Raw genomic sequence first — 21,807 nt, forward strand, 5'->3', positions numbered from 1 at the left:
GTTATTAAGCTGTGAATGGTTTTGATAATGTTGATCTGTGGTGCTGCGGTCTGCTGTCTGTCTGCGTCACCCCGTTACACTTTAACATTGAGCACGGGCGGTTTTGGAGCCATGAGTTTGCATACAACCCAAGGCCCATTGTGGATCGGTAACATTTTTGGCATTGCATGAAGGATAAGTGACATTTCGCCTCTGTTTTTCCTTTGAAAGGGAAGGAGGTGCAAGGCGGACCCTCTGCATGCTCACAATCCCTAAATACCCTCACGTCTGTGGACACACTGCAGCTCAAATTGTGTCCGACGTTGTCTTTGCAGCGAGAGATCATTAGTAAGTATTTTAGACAGACAAAACTGGCATTTATTGACAGATGATGACATCAGAACCATTTTACAAGACTTAAAAGAATGTTGTTTTACAACAATTTGGATCAGTGGAATAATAAATGGAAAATTGAGTTGAAGAACACAGACTTTCTTATCTATGCCACAGGGATGACATTTAAGTAATGCTGTTGCTCAGTGGTTACAAAATAGGTTGAGAAAAGCTTCAAAGTGATTGAAACTTTAGGGGTAGAAAAAAGAAATGCTTGCCCAATGCAGTGATTTAGATCAAGCAATTAACTGTGGATTTTTGTAAGTGTGTGCTGCTGACCAATTGTCCTTTTTTTCAACTCAGCATCCATCTACTGTATATGATGGACACAATTGCTTTGTTGTGGATCAGACATGGGCAAAAGAAAAATTGAACATTCAACATTGGAACATTTAAAAGAGGTATAAAAATTTCAAATATATTTATTTTATTTGTAAAACAATGATCTATTTCAGTAACAGAACTACTTACATGTTAATATGTTAGAAAATGTTTAATTTTCATCTTTCATTGCGACAGCAACGGTGTATTCAGGTGCTATGTTGTATGCATGATTGCTGCTTTCATACCATAAACGTTTAACTGAAGCAAATTTAAGAACTTTAATACAAAAAGAGAGAAACATTTGAAGAACGATAGTGAAAAGTAGTGAGTACCAGAGACTTATCACTCCAACGTTTGTTGGTTCTGTCCAGAGTCTCTTTCTCTTTTCTTTCTCTTCTATTCTCTAGTTTTCATGGGGGGATATCTTCTATCCTTTAAATTTCCTCTCTCTCCAATTCAAAAAGCAAAACAAAAACAAAAAATCTTCAAGGTTCCCTCTTTCAGGCCACATAAACAGGTACTGTACAAAGTCAGTGGAAGCATCATTCAGTCCATCACTGTCTTTTTCCATCCGTCCTCTTTCCCAGCAGGGATAAAAGAAAAAGGCCAAGGTTTCTAATTATCTAGTATTCATATGGATTACCTACTTTTTACATAATTAAAACGTACAGTTAAGTGGATCATCTACATTTCTTTGCTTTGATGGTGTACCTTGAAGCTCTTTGCCAGCTCGTGCATTTGGCACATCATACAGCCCTCATACACATGATCAGTTTTCTTTTTTACTTGATCTTTTACACAGAAACAAACCTTGACTTTTCCCATATTTCTGCTGTTTCTGCTTAGAATCATCACATTATGTTTTCCACAACTCTTTGAATTTATTTATTTCTCCTTGCTAATGTATAATTCAAGCGATTTGTTCAACTACATCAGAAAATAGAACACAATATATAAAGTGTTAAGGGTCCAATGTGTGAGATTTTAGGACATCAATTAAACAGAAATGATATGTTGTATATAAAACTATGTTTTAGTGTTGCATGATAAGCCAAAACTGAAAATTATTGCATTTTCCATAGAATAATCTACACGTGGAGGCATTTCTTGAATTGAACTAACTAACAAACACAAGTAAAAGACTGACTTTCACAAGTTTCTCGGCCACTATAGGTTCTCTCACAAAACCGAAGAGGAAAGAGTTTCCATCCTTAATCTTATTGCCAGATGCCACAAAATTCTACGCACTGGTCCTTTGACTGTATGCATTTCCCAGGGGGGTAGGTCAAAGTAATTCTTTCTTTGTTTTTGGAAATTAAAATGACATCTTCCTGACTATTTTTAAAACTGCTTGTGTGTTGTTTTTTTTTTTTAATGTGGCCTTGACTATCCAATTCATTCTATTGCTGAGAAAAAGTGCAGCATCCTGCAAATCCTTGTTGGATTATGTAAGGTACTGTAAGGTATTCTGCAAGGGTTTGGGATTCAGCGATGCATTTTTCAAAAGAGCATTCTAATCTATGAGGAATGTGGGGTACAATGGTGGACCCTGCGAACAGTGCAGTGAGTCGTGTCACTGGAAAACAGAGTGGTATGTGGGACACTGATGGGATTTCATGTACTTGATGGCGAACTTGAGCTCCTTGCTCTTCTTGTCCCACTTGTGAATGGACATGAGCAGAAGTTGTTGGTCCACTTTGCGGCCCATGATGAGGAAGTTGGAGCCGAGACTGTCCAGCTGGGCGCAGGGGCAGTTGGCGCCGTTCTTGATGTACAGGGTCAGTTTCTTCAGGTCCTTCTTCCTCAACACGCCCTGCTTCAAAACTTTTTTCTTTTTTTGCGCCGCAATCAGCTTCCGGTCCCCCTTCTCCTTTTTCACCTCTTTGATTTTCATCTTCAGGACTGAAGGAGGAAAAGAGGCAGATATTCAAATTCAATTCAAATATCATTCTGTGACACATTCACACCCAGATCCCCCTGATCCCTTTTTACTCTACTGCCTTCTGCAAGAGAAGTGTTGTGTGCGCTGTGCCAAAGAAGCAGTTACGTTCTCATCCCCTGACCGTCATCATGTGGTCTTTCCTGCTGCATACCAACACAGTATGCATCATGTCTCGGCATTGAAAAGAACCAAGAAAACAAAACAGGGGCGTATTTTTCACTTAAATACAAGTCAAACTTCAGAGGCAAGCATTCTAAAAATGAAATATTTAATTGTTAATCATAAGTGTCAAGAGTTTGTCGTAAACCGAGTAATGTAAATATACTACAGTCCACAATCTCCTGACAATGATCACCTGTGCCCGTATTGACGAAGCGTCTCAGAGAGCTCCTAACTTCGCCTCAAAATTCAAGGAATCTTAGTTTAAAAGTGATTCAGGAAGTTTCTAAGAGCAACTCTGAACAAGACCATATGTTTTTCTTTAAGACTATTATAACACCTACGCGTGACTATTTTAGTATTTGTAAAACCTTTGTGTATTTTTTCTTCTTCATGTTTAACGCCCTAATGAAGTACTCACTTGTGTCTCTCGGTGAGTTTCATTTCTAAACGTTGATATTTTTTACGTTCGAGAGATTAAAATGGTACTGCCGAGCATTTGAGAAAGGAATTCTCTGGGTGAGCATTTTTGACAGGTGAAATTAATCATGGGCCGAGCAAAGGAGCAGCGTCGGTATGAAGCTTTGCTATGTAACCAAGCCATGTTGGAAAGTAGCCATTTCGCTTCTCGCCTGCTTGTCTATGGGTTGCACAAACATCCTCCAGTTTACTCTGATAGGTATACGGTACATGCGAAGTGATAGCATGTTCAAGAAGGAATGTGTGTGTTGAGTTGCTTCTCAGTCGCATGCTGATTCACATCCAGCGCCTTCACTGAGAGCGCATGTTTACGGGCTGAATTTGTGTGCCTGGCACGTCGGCATGTGTATTTTTATGAATACATGTATTCATGTGTGCATTTGTGTTGGGTTAGAGATATGAGGTATAAAGTCGACCCCTTTTTCCTGCTCACTTCCTGCGTCCCTTTAAATGCCCACCCATATATTGGGTCGTACATGATGCAGTGGGGCCCACAGCGCAGCCTGGCCAGCATCTTTGTGACAAGCCGTGCCCACGTCTTTATACAAACTCAATCACGTTAAAGTGAACAGGCGGGGGGCGGGGGGCTTAAAGCAGATAGATGTAGAAGCAAATGGAAGGAGTAGGGGAGCAACCGATGCTGTCATATTGATGAAATCCAGGTTTTCTTTTAGCTAAAACAAGCCTCCTATACCTCCCCGGTTTGGGCAATGTATCCTGTCAGACCCATGTACCAGCCCACTTTCTTTTCTATTGTTGTCACTTCTATCACGTTGCAGCAAAGAATCCCCAGAGATCAAACATCAAAAGGAAACTAACTAAACCAAAGAAATGCTCCGACGGCGATAGCTGTCTGAAGATGAATAAGTAATGACGTTCATAAGGCATGAGATCAAGCTGTAATCAGCTATCGCCCTATAGAATAACACTGTAAAGTCATTCCTTCCCTTGATCTTAAAACCCATATGTCACAGCTATCTTGTCTCATCCCAACCCGGACATTTTTAGTCAATAAAAAGCCTGTCCATGGCGGGTATCTCTTTTCACATGTAATCATGTTTCATTCTAATGAACAGAAAGAATTCGTCTTTCAGCTTCTAATCTTTACAAACTTCGGTTGAAAGATCGAGATACGTGATTCTCTACATAATCACACAAATAACTATCTCTGAATTAATTCATGCCACGAGTTTTTTTGGGGTGGGTTTGTATGTTATGTGCCTGAGTTATAGCTGCAGAATGTAAGCACAAGGTGGACAAAGGCATCTTTCGTTTAGAGTTCATCTATTCTGTTATCTATTGTGGTTCATGCTCTATCAGAGCTTTTATGTAGCTGTGGTTCCTCTTGATATATTGCCAAAACTCCTCACCTGGACGCTGAAATACAAACGTATCGGTATTGGTCTGGACAAATGTCACTGTAAATTATACTTTTCTCACTATTCTGTTCTTCACAAGTGTAGGAAGGTCATGCTGGTGCTGTTCAGAATTCTCTGACTGGTGAGACTAAAGCGCTCAGTATATCATTAACTCTGAATACTGGGGCAATAGTCCATGCAAGCAGACATTCAGCTGCCTTGGAGCATGATGGGCTAAAAGGAATAATGATGCTCTGGCCTCGTGTTCAGGTCATTACTGTGGTGAAATAGTAATGCTGTAAAGTAGGACACATTGAAACTTATGTTTAATTAACACTGGGAACTAGAAACTCCTATTACATCGTTTCATGAGAAGCCTGACAGTGAAATAAATGTAAGCTATGTCTTTTCCTTTTTTTTTTTTCACTTTGACGGTTTTCATAAGAAGGAGTTTAAAGATTCATTTTGGAATTAGCTTTAGTTAATCAACTTTATTGAACCTACAAAAAAAATTTAAATACATCCATTACTTGTTTTCATAAACAATGAAAATAAGTAAGTTCATGCAGTGCTCGAATTGTTTGTATATCATTTTTGTTTGAAGATATTTCTAAGCAAACACAGTCACTACTAAATCAGCATAGTTGCAACTGTTCAGAGTTGATAGTTTAGATGCTGTTTACTGTCTTATCCATGCTTTTATTTGTGTGATTTAAAATCCAAGTGAAGCACGGCTGCCAATTGCCATGAATCAACAGTGAATCAGTTGAAGTCTCACACCGAGGAGGAAACTTTAATGGAATCGTTCTTTCTAAGCAGCTTCACATTGAAAAACTGGGTGGTGTTTTATGTTTTAAGTAAATCACAGCAATTGAATAAGGTCGGCTGAACTTGATCCTATATCATAGAAGATATTTCCACCCTCATCTAAAATGATGCTCAGTGGACTTGTGAAGGGAACAGTCTGGAAGACCTGATTGACAAATGAGAATGTGCGTGCACTTTCAAAGTAGATGAGGACGGTCGGTCCTTATACTGTATATCTGCCTGCAATTGTTATACTTACACTAATGACTGTCACTGTAGCTTATTTAATAATTTATTTAATGAATTTAATTTCATTCAGTTTTTAAAATGTGTCTTTCAATAAAGTAAATATTAGTTTAAAAGTTTTCATTATGATTTTTTTTTTTTAATTATTATTACATATATCATCACATAGTAGAAATAGAAAAAATCCTTACATCCACTTCTCCCTTCCCACCGCTGATTTCTTCACAAATTGCACCCTGACTGAATCTATGAGATTACTACAACTGATTTCTCTCACTTTTTTTTTTTATCTCTTTCATTATGTTATAGCAATTCGTTGTGTTTCTTAATTGTAAATTAACCTGAGGTTTTGGGTGAAGTGTTTATGTAAGCAGTTGTACTTGGGAAAACTGCCGTGAAACACAATTGTGTTTGTCACTTCAACTTACTTAGTCATAGTTATTAGAGAGCATACTATCACTCTTCCACTTCCTGTACTCACCAAAGTCACTGGCACAGTAGTGCTCCATGATGTTGTCTGCTTTCAGCTCGTTGTCACAGGGCGGGCACACCTTTGACACTGTGGGGTAGGGGGTGGGGGGTGGGGGGAGGAATGAAAATAGTCTGTTATCAACCACACAGAGTCATATTTCATTGAATATGATGCGATGAGCAGCAAATGATCTCATATTGAAACGTGAATTACAGGTCATCCCTATTCAAACGCAGACTACAAAACCAGAGGCATGTCAGCATGAAATCGTTAGGCCTCAAGTACTCTTGAAGCACTTATTTGCAGACCCCCTCCGCTTGTCAGAGGCTATTTGCCGCGGAGCCGATACATAGTGCAGCAAGCTGACTGATGTTTGCCCTGCAATTACACTGGAGAAAATGTTTTTTATTGTAGGTCTTGTATATTTTGGTGGTGCAGGCGTGGTCTTGGCTGCGCAGAAAGGTAAACGTTGTGGCAGGAGCTGCTGAACACACACACACACACACACACACACACACACACACACACACACACACACACACACACACACACACACACACACACACACACACACACACACACACACACACACACACACGCACAGAAGTTGGGCCACACAGCAACCACACATTGTGAAAGAGCGAAGAGAAACCGAAGCAACAAGTCCAGTTTATTTTTAACTCCAAATTTATGGTCACACTGGCTTTGCTCGAAAGAATGTTTAGCCTCACTTACTTCGATACGGGAGTTTGTGATTATTGTAATTGTGTGCCGTCACAGTGGAGACACACAAGACAGAAGAAGTACAGGCCCTGTATGAAGCCTTTTTTAATCTTGTAATATTTGATCTTGTTTGTTTAAGGACAATATTTAATTTTTTTAAGTATTTCCCCAAAGGTAAAACTGGCTTTGTTTAACTTGTTTACTCTGACACAAACACAATTACATAACATTGTAATTTTCTCCAGAGGTTTCTCAATATAAGATTTTATTATGGCAAGTTATGTTATAAACTCCATGTAATGGCAATAAGCTGGCTGCAGCTGTACACATTTAATATCAGCCCATGCATCCACAAAACTGAGACTTGGGCCAAGTCAGACAACAAGGTATAATATTAGAGTGAGGGGAAGAAGGATGTGGTATTGAAGTCTTCCCAACACTGCTTATATTTACCTACAGGGCCGAGAAATGTGATAAGAACAACGTTGTGCCGGGTATGCAGCTTTTTTCAGGACGACTGCTAAATTTTCCTGTCATTCACTCACCGCAGTGTCCAAAATATGTTCTCCTGCCTGTTTTCTGTCTGTTCCTCCGTGTCTCAAACTCACATACATTCTGCAAACAAACACAGGACTGCCCTAACACCGTTCAGCCCCTAGGTTAAAAGTCAGGGTTCAGGGGTTATCACCCCAGTCCAAACCTCAGCGTCTGGCCAGATAATGAGCGGGGTCAAAGTTTAGCATGCTTCACTGCTTGGGTCATGGCGAGGTAAAGCCCCTCACTACCCGTGTGTGTGTGTGTGTGTGTGTGTGTGTGTGTGTGTGTGTGTGTGTGTGTGTGTGTGTGTGTGTGTGTGTGTGTGTGTGTGTGTGTGTGTGTGTGTGTGTGTGTGTGTGTGTATTAAAGTCTGTGGAACCATGTTCTTGAAGACTATCTGCGAGTATTTCTTCTCCTGAAGGTTCCCATGCTTTCACAAGCAGCAGACCTGCAAGCCCTACAGGGTCAGGTCTAATTATGTGGTGCTGACATAAAGACTAGGACAGGAGAACATACACACACACATGCACACAGACACACACACACACACGCGTGCGCGCGTTCACACAAACACCAATGAAGAGACAACAAAAACGTCTCTGCATTTGTCTGTTTTGAATGGTCTTCTCGAAGCTATACGGTTTAATTCAGACTGTGTGGCAATTCATTCTGGGTTCACAGGGGTGGTATGTTGGCAGGTGGCCCAGGTATGTCATTTTGCAGAGCATGTGTCAGGAGAAAGTGGTCCCTTCAAAAAAACTTAGTTGCGCTTACACTCGGGGGGAAAAAAAAAAAGAAAAGAAAAACCTCACCATCTGGATGCCACTGAGAAATCACTTAAGCTATGACTGCCCTCATCACTGCTCTCTGTCGAGGGAATCACCGTCATGTTCTGATGGGAATTGCTGCTGAAAAGCTTTTTTTCCTGGACACGATCCTACGCAGCAAATCTTTTGACATTAAGTCATTATTGTACTTTTTGCCATCGGTGGAAGAATTTTTACCATTCCATGTCATTAAATCCTGGAAACCATGCTCTTGTTCTGGTTGACTTTGGACTAGACTCCCCCTTGTGTGCTCCTTTTGGCATTTGCATGCTGTGTTATGAACTCAATTACAGAAACTTTAATGTTCCCATTCGGTGTGATGAATGTTATTGTCTCCCAGAGCTATTGTTGGGGAGGATGAGGAGGTGGGGAGTGGATGATTAAAGACTAGAGGAAAAGGACGATGGGAGCAGGGCGAGTAAGGAGGTGGTCTCCTGGAAAGCCCTGCTGTTAATCTTTAAACAGCGAGCCAAAGTGGAAATGGCGTACGGCGAGAGTCCAAGGATTTTACGGCACGGCTTCACTCAAGTCGCAGCTCTGAGCTTAATATCGCTTTCTCCGTTCCGATCTCTGCTTTTGACCATGTCTTCTGTCTCTCATCTCCCTCTCACTACCATTTTCCTTCTTTATTTTTCCCGAATCATCAAACAAAAACAGACAGGTTTTGGGAGCAGATGTGGTGTTGAGGATAAAAATGTGAACAGTCAGTTACTGGGATGTACAATAATAAGGAAATTTGAATCGCATCTCTATTTCGGACTTCATTAAAAGTTTCTTTCCGGCCATCTCTGATAAGAATATTTGCACAGACAAAATATTTAGATAATAAAAAGTCCATGATTGAAAAAATTATATAATTACATTGTTTGCTTGTCATAACTGGCTCGAGCTCACATGATCAGATTGAGCTCTGTGATGTCATTTATTTTCTAATATAAATCAAAAGGTTACGAATATTTTTAAATAGCTTGTAAGCAGAAGGACCTAAACAGAGATGTCTGTCTATAAGAGTATATGTGTCCATTGTGATCAAAGAAAACTGTATTGTTGTCCTATTTGGTCCCTGCATAAATTATCTTTGTATAAACAATATAAATCACAGTCATCTCCAGTTCGCTTAAAGCATTTGGCAAAAGACTCAATTTGTCTTTACAGCACATTTGAGAATCTCTTTAATTTACTTTGAACTTGTACCCAAAAACGTAAACACTGTAAATCACGCAATGCTTACAATTTTGACAAATCTTCTTGAAATCCATTTTCACAGCTGAGTGAAATTTTATATTTTATTCACAGCAGTGACAAACGTCTGCTCGATTTCTCTCTCTCTCTCTATCTCCCTCTCACTCTCTCTCTATTGTATCGTCATCTCACTGTTTCTAATGTTTTGTGCCTCACCTCATACAGTTTCGGATCCTTGGCCACTTATTTTATTAGAATATCGTTCCATTCAAAGAATGCACGGGTCACTCGCACATGCTTCATTTGGACCCTTTAAGTTATGAGCAGCAACACTTATGACATAAAACGTTACTGTGCCGGAGAAGAAATGCGGCGTGTGATTTACGTCTGAGGGCCTAACATCTGTATAAATGCGGCATGCTGACAGACGGAGGAGGGCTTAAACATGACCCATAGGCAGCCCCCGAGGCCCCTAAAACACAGCACGCTCCTTGCATCTGTAGGAATCCTATACAGAGGAGAAACTACATTCTTAAGGCCTCTGCAGTCTTCCATGCACAAGCATTGGATCACATTTTCCTTTTCATATACGAGCCAAGGCCAAATGAGAAGAGCCCATTGTGGTGCTGGGAACCTGACATTGCTGCCTGTCTCCTTTAGTGTTGCTGTAACTTACACTGGTCACATCACAGAGCGTGGCAGAGATACAGATAGACAGTCTTTCATAGCGTGCAATTTCACAGATTCTCACTGATTAGTGAATATTTACAGTTCCAAACGCGCAATTTGATTTATGGCATTTACCCCATGAACTGAAAGTGCAGCATCCTATCAGTGCTTATCACTGATGATTTATTGAGGCTGACAGTAGCTCAGGGTAGCATCATTAAAACCATGAGGTGGAGTTGATGGGTAGCATTAACTCTGCTCTGCTTGACAGGCCCGGCTCAGCTGGCCTTTTCTGCTCACGGGATGCCTGCGCCCTATTTTGTCAGCAGTCGGTGCTTGTCTTGCGTGCTATAATACACCGTCTTGTGTTTCACATAATCACACCCCATGGGCTGCTGACACACACAGGCGCAGGTGCCAACGCACACACACACACACTTGCGAAAAATAATCTGTACACACGGCCTGAGCTCAGGTGGTGGTGGAGTTCCTCTCCGTTTTGGCTGTGACAGAGAAGTGGAAAGTGAATCTAACTCTGTGCTGTGAGTTTCCACAGGAGCGTTCAAACCGTGCTATATCATGTAATCGCAGAATAGCTCAGATAGCATCGGGGCCTCCCGAACGGAGAGAGAAGCAAGTGGAGGAGAGTAGAGAATTCCTGCGATTGATCCCACTCCATGAGAATCACTCGGACGGCCACAAGATACTTCATTTGATCCTGGAGGAGGGGAATCGTCAGCGTCCTCTGAAGACATGGATCATTCCCAGGAAACTCACTTCGAAGAGATCTTAGCTGAAATCTCTTTTTATTCGGTGTGTGTGTGTGTGTGTGTGTGTGTGTGTGTGTGTGTGTGTGTGTGTGTGTGTGTGTGTGTGTGTGTGTGTGTGTGTGTGTGTGTGTGTGTGTGTGTGTGTGTGTGTGTGTGTGTGTGTGTGTGTGTGTGTGTGTGTGTGTGTGTGTGTGTGTGTGTGTGTGTGTGTGTGTGTGTGTGTGTGTGTGTGTGTGTCGGAGCCAAAAGCTTGTCCTCAGGATGGCCTCATCGGCACATCTGAGAATCTCTGGTTCTTAACAAAATGTCAGTGACTGAGCCTTCAGGCTAGAAGTGATACGGGTTCACTCTCAGTTACACTCACACAAGCACACAGTCACACACACATTCCCCCAAACTCACAATAGAGAACACACTCAAATATAGTAGTTGAAATCAATTATTTGTCCATTCGTGATTTAAACCTTAGAGGCCTAGTATAAACTGATTTTGTCAATTTTTCTTTGCTGCCTAAAACTGTCATGCAACAAAGAACGTATTCGTGCCGCTCTCGCTAAACGTTCTGTAATCCAACCGCCTCTGATCGTTATTTGATTAGATTGGATCAACAAACAGTTGCCTGTTTGAGGGGTTGACAGATGAAGTGCAAGCTGCCTCCTTCTCAGGGAGCATATAGAAGAATGAATTATGACTCTGCAAAGCTGGAATGTCACATACTTGATACCAGTCCTAGAAAAACAGAACGGCCATTTTCACTAATGTAACATGTTGGTGCTGCTTTAATTCACCTGAAAATCCCCCAGTGATCATTTCCAATTTTTTTATAGAACAGTTTATATGTTGTGGGTGTCATTGATAGAACACAAACATATGACTCGCATGTCACAGACATGAGTAAAGTCAAGTTCTCATCAGGATGTATTCGGTCGTGCTCTCACTTCACAGCAACAACGTCCCATTTGAGTCCAGTTGGAGACCTTTCTGTTTGCATGTTTTCACCGCAGATATAACTCTAATTTGCTCTAACAGTCCCAAAGCTAATCGATGACTCCTAATTTTCTCTCTGTATAAATGCATGTAGACTGCTTTTTTGCGCAGTGATGGATGGGACTCGTACAGGGTGTACCCTGCCTTCGCCCTTATTTAGCTGGGAAACAGCTCGAACACCCGCAACCCTGGGCTGTATAAAGCAGTTTAGACGATAAGCAGAAGTTTGTCCATCAGTTTGATTTATCATAGAACAGCTGAAGTGAAAATAAAGTACGTTTGCAAATAAAACGAAACACTATCACATGGTAACACAGGCAACTGATGATGAGAAGTGGGGATGAAGAGGAGGAGACGAGTGGTGGAGTAACGTGAATAATAAATCATTTTCTTCATGTGCTCATTGAAAGTAGAGGGGCAGCCACTTCTTATGCTTCAGGAAGCAGCTTTTCTCTTCCTTTATGCACTGTCTGCCTCTCTTCACTTTCCCGTGTCCCCCTCCTTTCACTGCTTCCCGTTCGGTTCTCGCAGGAACAATCAGACTGCAGCGATTCCTTTTCTCTGCTCGCGTCTCTTGTCCTGTCGTGTCGACTAATTAGTGGGGGCTCAGTAATTGGCCTTCTAGCTAATTGGCCCGCTGGCTGCCAGACCCAACAAAGGCTGAGCAGACTGGGACACAGTGGGGACTGTCCCCCTTCACCGTCTAAAGACTCTCATCGACTCCCTCTCTGCTTCCTTCTCAGCACTGCTGCTTTTGTGAATAGGCTACTTAAGTGGACACACACACACACACACACACACACACACACACACACACACACACACACACACACACTGGCCCGTCTGTCATCCCTCCAACAGTTAAACTATATATATTTTCATCATTTTTTGAAACTCCAGTACAGTATTTATCTTCTTTTTCATCCATTTATGGTTAATCCTTTCCTTTAATGACACTCTTTATGAGCACACTTTATGAGCACACCAGGTTGGAAATCAGACATTCACCATTCACTCATTTGTTGGACGAATTTATTGGCGGTGGGTGGACGTCTGCTGATAAAGATGAGTGTGCTTGCATGTGGGTGTGTGTTGCTTCTGTTAAGATGTGTTCGGCATCCGAGGCCAGGTATCTTAACTCACTGAACTATCTGGCTACTGGAATCTCTCAGTCTCCTGTCTCTATGTGTCTGTCTCTGTCTAACCCTGAGGGAAAACAGGGACCCGTCCTGGTTCGTCCAGTTATTAGAGAACTTTCCCCCTGTAGCGTTTTTCTGCTCCCGTCTTGCTCCCATTGACCTCCTCTGCAGAGTCTCTCGCTGAAACTTTCTTCCATCATCAATGTAGTAGTGTGAGGCTCACATGCCTGCTTTTTAAACTTCCACTCACTGTTGTAAAAACTGTTGCACATGTACTTTCTCGCACATTCAACTGAAATATTTGTATTTTCTCATAATCTGATATCAATAAATATAAAATCCAAAACATGTTCATGACAGAACATTTAATAAATACAAACAAACCACCACCCAAAACATTATGAAACATTTATTAAAGTTTCATAGTAAATTATTTTTCAATCCTGAAGTAATTGTCATGCATGTGCTGAAGTTGTCACAATATATTGTGATTTAGAGAGTACACTACAAACACAGTTTGAGCAACAAGTTACCAGCAATATCTGTTTTTAAAAAAAGTTTTTGAATTGTTCTCCTTTGTCAAGGAAACTCTTTTAAGCTTTATTTTTTGATCCCAGTCATGGAAAAAAAGCTCAAATTTCTCTGCAGGAGCTGATGCAATCTTTTATCTTAACATAGTTGAATGAGTGTGTGCACACAGCTGGCCTACCTGGTGGCTGGGTCGCGTGGTTCCCCGTGAACTGCATGGGAATGCAGAGGTCGTTATCGATGGGGAACTTGTCGCAGGTCAACATCTCTGGCCAGGGAAAGCCGTAGGTCTCCATCACAGGAGCGCAGCTGTCCCTCACAGCCTCGCAGAGCGATCGGCAGGGATAGATTGGCCTGTCCAGACACACCGGTGCAAACAGCGAGCACAGGAACACCTGTGTGTCAGCGTGGCACCTCTTGGCCAGGAGTGGCACCCAGCTGCCCGCCTGCTGCTTGACTTCTGGCATTGTCTCGTGGTCCAGGAGGTTGGGCAGCCTCATCTTCTTGTAGCCTACATTGTGGCACAGGCGCAGGTCAGCTGGTATGTCCACACACTGGGGCTGCTTGGTGTAGAAGCGGCCATTGTGGAAGTTGTCCGACTGCCAGCTGTAGTAGTCGTACTCATCTGCGGCCGAGACGGTGAGGAGGAGGAGGAGGAGGGAGAAGAGCGACAGACCCAGTGCCAAGCTGAAGGAGCCCTGGGTTAATGCCCACCTGGGGCTCTTTTGTCCTTGTGCCATGCCTCTCTGAGTTCAGAACAACAATTCAAGAAGGTTGTATCCAAAGTCTCCAAAGTAACTCAGTGAGAACAAAATACAAAGAGAAGAGGTGAACAAGTGGGGCAGGCGTACAAGCTGTAATCCCTTTTTTTTCTCCTGAGTATGGACGCAGCGGAGTGAAAACAAAAGTGTTTAATTCCCTTCTTCCCTGGACAGTCAGCCCTCTAAGCCTCCCTGAAACACCTTCCTGTGTGTGTATATTTGCCCCAGGTAGTGCAGTGAGAAGGCAGCGGTTAGGGAGAGGTGGGCACTCAAGTAGGATTTCTTATTTTTCCTAATTTCCCCTGTTAACAACTTCTTACTCTCCTTCCCTCGCCCACTCTCATAACTGTCTGCAGCCGTCCCCTGCTCTCCTTCTATCAGTCTGTGGCTGTAATGAGAAGTACCTAGGTTTTAAGGAGCAGCGGTGGTTGCTCTCCTCCGCTGCCTGCCCCCTAGCAGCTCTCAGACCACTCACCTTCCTACTGGCCTCCCCTGGACTCACTCACAACGGCTTCAGCCAATCACAACCCCGGGGGGAGGCTCCGAGTGGCCTTCAGGACACTCCTCTGCCCCTTTGCCAAAGGAAACCCCTCCTCCAGAACAAGTTAACAGGAGACAGAGGAAACTTTCGCCAGCTGTATTTTATATGATAAATTCATCTGAAAAATGCACGAGATACTTTGGTGAGAAACGCTCCCAGCAGATGCTGTCATCCTCTTAGTCATACTGTTTCTGCGATAGATGTCGAGCCGCACTCTTTTACTCATCAGGAAAACTTAACAAGCTCCCTGCACACTGCAGCCCACATAACAAACGAGGTCTGCTTGTCATTCAAGCCTGCTCACTTCATTAGCTGGAAACAGTCTGGCAGCAGGCTTTGGCTGGCATCAACAGTGTGAAAAACCAAACAAACCCCACTCAGACGCACGCATTCACAAGCACAACTGTAAATACAAGAGATTCCCTTGAAGACAGTGAATGAAATTGGTGGGAACGACCTGCAGAATGGGCGAGTCGACCTTATTGAGTGCATTCTGTGCAGCTACAGGTGGCTAGGTGGCTCGACGGCAGTATGGGAGTTATGCTAATGTGTGTGTTGGCTGTGAATAGAGGCACGCTGTCCCTCTGTCTCTTTATATCAGTGCCACTGACACAGTGAGGGCCTTCATCTTTGGAGCAAATTCACTAGAAGGGTCACATTCAGATTCAAAAGCCTGTAGCTTTGTGAACAGGATGTGGGATCGGTGGCTCACACGGAGGGTGTCCTTGCATCTCGCATTTGATCTGCGTCACGCATTCATGCTTGTCTTCATGAGAATGCACTGTAAATGCAGGCGCATACAAATGATTTCAGAGTGCTTGTTTGCTGGTATAAGCAGATATTTTATCACGATAGACCCAGATTGTCAAGACACAGTATGGATCATCCTGCAGCTGGATGCCGCTGACACGAGGTGTGAATAAACAGACCTGCGTTTCTTGCATTATGATTTTTATCTGTGCAGCGGTACAAAAAAAAAAAGAAAAGCATGAAAGTGCTTGTGTGTGCGTGCGTGCCTTTGTATGAGTGTTTTACAACCAGTTGGAGGCATGCTTGGATGGGAATCAGGGACAGTATTATTCTTCGCCTGTAGCAAAAAAGATAAAATTCCAGAAACAGCAGTCAGTCCATAAAACTTCATTCAATAAGGTGAAGTCAAATAGATAAACATTGTGGTTTAATATAAATAAACCAGGACGATCAATAAAACCCTCAGGTCCACATTATCCAAGTGCCTGTAGAGTTTTATTGAAACTCGACTGCAAACTCATTCCCAAAGCCAAGGGAACCATCTAATCTTTTATTTACCCGAAAGTGAAGTTGAACATGTTTCAACCTTATCTTTTTGAAGCTCTGGTTGAAATCCCTGTTGACTCATTGTTGTGTGTGGACACAGCAGACTGAGTTTTCTCAGAATCAAAGAGGTGCCGACTGAACAAACGGACTCAGTCTTCTCTTGGAGCAGTTTTCACAACGTGGAACGATGAACTGGTGGTTAACTGAAATCACCCCAGAAATGCTGTCATCATGACTAAAAGCATTGTTGAGTGGAGACACTGTTTTGATTTTGCTAACCAAGCCAAGGGTTTTTTTTTTTTTTGACTGCATTTGCTCACTTCTTCACTTCCATCCCTCCACCCAGGCTGTCTCTCCTCAGAATGTTATTCCCCGGCAGAAATGGCTCTAACCTTCGCACCCCAGCTAATCAATGTTACTCCAGCTAATAATCTATGGACTTTACTCTTTCGTGAAGGGCCGGTGAAACCGTCTTGTGCACACCGCACTGTCTTGGTGAGGTATCTTGTGTACACTTTGGTGCAGCAGTGACCTATTTTAAGACGGCCAGCATTTCCCCTTGATACAAGCATAGTGTCCTGCCTTCAAGTCAGTAACAAAAGTGTCTTTCATGGTAATCAATCAACAATGGTTGTCTCCTCTTGTTCTCCTTCCCCTAACTGGCCCCTGTGGCCACCGGCCAATCAATTCCACTCTTCGGTTTCCAGCACTCTGATTGGACGGGGGTTATAAGATTAGGTCCAGCCTGTATTGTTGGGCCTAAAGGTTTAGCATGGTTTGAAAAGAGTGTCTCAGCAATTGTATGAGTGAGTGAGTGTGTGTTTTGAGATGGCGGTAGTGGGTATGGGTGGTTGTGTGTGTCTCATGGAGATTCTAAAGAGGAAAGGCAGGAGGGTGTGGGTGAGGTGGCCAGTCGCCCAGATATGTCCTCCAAGCAGAGTTTGCATTCCAAACCACACAAGAAGATGGAGAGGATGATGAGAAGGACAACCGACACTTCAGCATGTTGCACGTCTTTCTCTGGCACGAATCACAGAAAACACAGGAAACGTCTGCTATGAACATACAGTATTCCCAGCAGCCTGTTACAGTTTTTGCTGAAGTCAGCGGAGTAAATAAAAATATCAACTCTACTGAATAGTTTAAGACACAGTGTAGCACAGCCACATGTTTGAAAAGCCATGCACACTTGAAAACCGCATTTAATTAATTGCAATGAGCAAAAAGAGTGCACAGATCCCAGATTCCCAGCAGATATGGCTCTGCAAACCTGTGACACTTCAGCCAACAATATCTAAACCTATCAGGTGGAAGGAGGTTGTACTGAAGCTTTATTCATTCAGTAACTTGGTTTTCAATAAACGCCCCCACTTCGTCACAACACACACACACACGCACGCACGCACGCACGCACGCACACACACACACGCACGCACGCACGCACGCACGCACGCACGCACGCACGCACGCACGCACGCACGCACGCACACACACACACACACACATCCCAGCGGTGCAGAGCAACAAAAGGGATTAGCTTGCACAACTGTCAAAACAAGTGTGAAACACTTAGACCAGTGTCTCCCACAAAGAGTTTTTGTTTCTTTTTATTTATCTGGTACACACACAGTGATTGTAACTGCAAACTGCGCTTGCGGTAAGTCAGTAATTATTTAAACAACAGAATTTACGGGAGGATTTGTAAGCCGTTTGATTGTTTCTCAAGCTTCAAAAAGCAAGTAAGCGAAGCAAATCTCATGCTGATTCATCAATACATTGTACTTTAATTCAAAATGATCAATTCAGAGTACATTTTACAAGAAAAGGGCTTTTTTTTATCCATTAAAGTGACAATCTTGTCATAATTAAGACTTTATGTTATTAGACATGAATTCCAAAAAATTTTGTCTTTTCTTTGCCCTTGGGTATTTGCAACAGTTTTTTCCAGTCAGTCTATCATTAGACCACAATTGATGAAAAGACACAAGATAATCAACAATAAAAATTTGTTCCTCAGAAAAGCTTTTACCTTCAGTGGCAGGACGTGACCTTTTTTTTTCTTCTCAGCTTGTCCGCTGAGCTTCAGGTCAGGAATGAATTTGTCAGGAGGGACTAGTTGCACATAGTTGCTGAAATGTGATGAAATAATGTTGGAAGATTTTGGCACCACACAGTCACATAGTGCTAAACCCCGAGATGGCCATCACAGCAGACAGTAAGGCAGCTTGCTGTATGTCTGTGTTCACTGACTCCTGTCATTGCCCTCTTTCACACAAATTGACCACCAACCTAAGTGCCTTTTTGTTTTTAAGTCTTTTATGTGTTTCCAGCCTTGGTTGTTGCTCCTGTCTACACTCACAGGCTTCTCTACAAGATGTCAGGGTTGATGCGCCGGGTCAAAAGGGACGTTCAGTCACACAATCAGAAAGAGACAATTTCTTCTCTTGCTGCCTGCCCACCACACACACAAGCTCAGACACTGACACACATATCTCCCTTCACTGTCAACTTAAACCCTCAACAACTGGCTTCAGCTTCTCTGAGTCGGACTCTTTGTAAAGGGGCTTTGACCAGCTCACCGTCATGGAACCCAATGAAAAGAGACAGAGAGGAGAAAGGGACACCAAAACTGGGCCTGAGAGGTTTTTCTTTTTTTTGTGCGTGTGTGTGCGTACGGGTATGTGGCCCTGTTCTCTGCTGATGAGGACCTGAGACTGATTGCACACTAATCCATGGCCAGAGGTGGAAAGTAATTAAGTACAAATTTTTGGCTACAGTATTTATCTTTTTACTGTAACATTTGAACACAGATATCTGTGTCTTCTCCTGCTCACCTTCTCTAAACTGGATGGTTTTTTTTGTTTTAGCCTCTGCAATGACGCCTTAACATAACAGCCCGAAAAGCTAAAATCACACACAGAGGAACGCCAGCGGCAACAATAATAAACTTCCTGCGTTACCAAATACGACATTGATTTAAACTGGATGTGAAAATCTGGAAGTGTTCAATGCAGTTTTACAATGAGTGGTTATACAAGGTTTTATTTCGGGTTAAGGTTGTTAGGGATTAACATTATAATGTGTTTTACAGCTTTCACATTGTATTCATCACAATAAATCCCAGTCCTACAGCAGGTTTCCTAAGTAATAGTTATACCCTTCTCTAACTACTCAAAACTCCATAGTAATATATGTAGTTTTCCAATATGATGTAATGAGAGTTTTATTGTTACATGCCTAAATACTGTACATGCGTGTCCATAATAAAACCATCCATCAAAAAATAAAAAATCTGGAAACTTTCTTTATTAAACACATACTTAATTAAAGAATATGGGTACTTTTGTCAATATCTGGACGTGAATTTTTGAGGGGGAGACCTCTTATAGGGTCATCAGGCAGTGGTTATGGTTGGTATGGTTGTAGCGTCAGGCAAGTGGAAGTTACAGTTCAGGTTCCAGGAAGTATATCAATGAATGTAAGTTATTCTATTATCCCCGTGTGTGTGTGTGTGTGTGTGTGTGTGTGTGTGTGTGTGTGTGTGTGTGTGTGTGTGTGTGTGTGTGTGTGTGTGTGTGTGTGTGTGTGTGTGTGTGTGTGTGTGTGTGTGTGTGTGTGTGTGTGTGTGTGTGTATGGCCAGCTTCCAGTAGAAACCTTTGAGCAATGGGAGACTTCCTCTGAATCTTGTGTCACGCATAGACATGCACTTACAACCAAAACCCAGCAGCAAACCTCCAACTGGGCGTTATTGTAACAAGGCCAGAAATGATGGCTCTCGTCCGCATTTCAGACAAACCTTACTACCATGGTGCTAGAATTCACACAATTGGTTCATGTGTGACAGTATGCGTGAGCATACTTGCAAATACAGTTTGCATTTCTACACGGGAAAAAAAATGAAGTGTTTCCTCTAACCGGGAGGTGCACTGCGTCAGCGTCAACCACAGACAGGTCATTTCAAACAGATTATATTTCACTGACCTCAGTTACGTCCATGTGTTTGTAGAGGTAAACTGTGGAGTCAGCGAACCATGGTGAGAGCAAAAATATAAAAAAGAAAAAGAGAATGAGCTGAAGATACCCCTTTTTATTTTTTTGCATCACTCTAAATATGACATTTTAGGCATAATTATTTAGCCAAAACATGGAAACTCTGATTGACTTTTTATATAACTTAATTTAAAACTGGATAAAGTTGAGAGTAACCTTTTCCCCCTGTGACATTTTTACCTCTCACTCTGTGTGCTTTTGAGGAAACAAGATGTGATGGATTCAAAGTGGAGATTTGATGCTTTTTTTTTTTTTGGGAGGATTCATTAGCGTCTCCGCAACTTCCACAGACTGAAATGTGACTCTACTGTAATGGAGTTTTTTGGGGGGTTGAGTTAACCTAAAGTGAAAAGCTCAAAGCAACCACAAGTCGGCTACTGCTGCTCCAGCTACATTCACATCATTGGATATGTAAGATAAATAAATGTGAGGCTCAAAAGAAAAACAATTCATTTAAATCATGTTGTAAATCCAACCAGATTCCTCCTCGGCCTCTTTCATGTTTCGTGTCCCGCAGGCTGCAGCCCTCAGTGCTCAGTGTTACTGTTAGTAAGGTGAACCCAAGTGTGTGCTGTGTATTTCAACAGTTGCCGCTCGGTCTGCTGTGATTAATGAGCTGTAGATCTCATTGTTAAACACTGCTCTGTCACCGGAGCTGTCTGTTGATGTGCGTGTATCGATCTGTCTGCTTGTCTTTCAGTGGAACTATGTCAGCCAGGACAGTCAGAACCCATTTTACCTCTTCCCGCTATCTCTCCATCTCCTTGTTTGTGTGTATGTGTGTTGTCTGGCTCCCTCTGCTCATCTCTGCAATGTCCGGGGTCATCAGTTAAGGATCAGGCCTCACCTCTGTTGGGAATTGTAGAGATAGGAGTTTCAGCAAACAGGGAAGGATTTTTCCCATATCTCAGTGGAAGATCGCATGATAACATTTTTGTCTGATGGGAAAAGAGATCCCGGTATTAATGTCTGCCGTCAGCAGCCATTTCGCTTTATAACTTCTGGAAACATCTCCCACTCACAGTCCTGTTGGAAGCCAAACAAAAGATTTGCTGGTTATCCTCAGATATATAGTGTCTCCTTTGCAGCTTGGGCCTGCTGCACCTCAGAAACAAAGTTCATGAGTTTCTCTCCTTATTGATCTGGAACAGCTGAGAGACACATCTGTTTTTTTAAAGCTGCTTATTGAAATGTTTTTTAAGCGGTTGAATGGTTCGAACGCGTCATCAGCAGCATTACTTAAACAGCTCATTGTGATGGGAGCTAAATCTTGGAAATAGTGTGATATGATATTAACCTACTGCATGATAATTAATGACATTTTAGGTTAATGTTTCCACCTTCCACTTTCATCAACGGGAACATTTCTGGCACAAAAACAAAAAATGTACGACTCTTGCCATCACAGTAAAACTCATGTTGTTCTCCAGTTCTCAGGTTCTTCAATATGTTTAAACTATTTTCCTTTTATTTAGTGTGATCAAGGGTTTGGCATTCGCAGAGGTGGAAAGGAACAAAGTAGAAATACTTGGTCACTGTAGTTGATCTTAGAAGCATCTGTATCTACTTTGCTTGGGTATTTCTTCTTCTTGACAATGTTAACTGGAGAAAAGGCATCAAGTGTGTGTTTTAGATA

At 42.3% G+C, this 21,807-nt stretch overlaps 1 protein-coding gene across 1 annotated transcript; it reads right to left on the bottom strand.

Moving 5' to 3' along the window:
* Window positions 1-330: 330 nt before the first annotated feature.
* On the bottom strand, window positions 331-14,669 carry sfrp5 (secreted frizzled-related protein 5). Its single transcript, XM_080481401.1, has 3 exons — window positions 13,704-14,669; window positions 6,170-6,247; window positions 331-2,598 (listed from the first exon to the last, which is right to left on the bottom strand). Exons 1-3 carry the CDS (start codon window positions 14,260-14,262, stop codon window positions 2,270-2,272), a joined length of 966 nt encoding a protein of 321 aa, XP_080337527.1. The 5' UTR covers window positions 14,263-14,669; the 3' UTR covers window positions 331-2,269.
* Window positions 14,670-21,807: the final 7,138 nt, after the last annotated feature.

The sequence above is a fragment of the Lipophrys pholis genome (genome assembly GCF_963383615.2).
Source record: "Lipophrys pholis genome assembly, chromosome: 15".
Classification (NCBI taxonomy): domain Eukaryota; kingdom Metazoa; phylum Chordata; class Actinopteri; order Blenniiformes; family Blenniidae; genus Lipophrys; species Lipophrys pholis.

Bases quoted from the DNA above. Each gene is read 5' to 3' on its own strand.
- sfrp5 (XM_080481401.1), bottom strand. From the start codon at position 14,262: ATGGCACAAGGACAAAAGAGCCCCAGGTGGGCATTAACCCAGGGCTCC. The intron at 6,248-13,703 runs GTAGGCCAGCTG...CCTACCCCACAG, and splicing joins CCACGCGACCCAGCCACCAG to TGTCAAAGGTGTGCCCGCCC. The intron at 2,599-6,169 runs GTGAGTACAGGA...TTCCTCCTTCAG, and splicing joins CTACTGTGCCAGTGACTTTG to TCCTGAAGATGAAAATCAAA.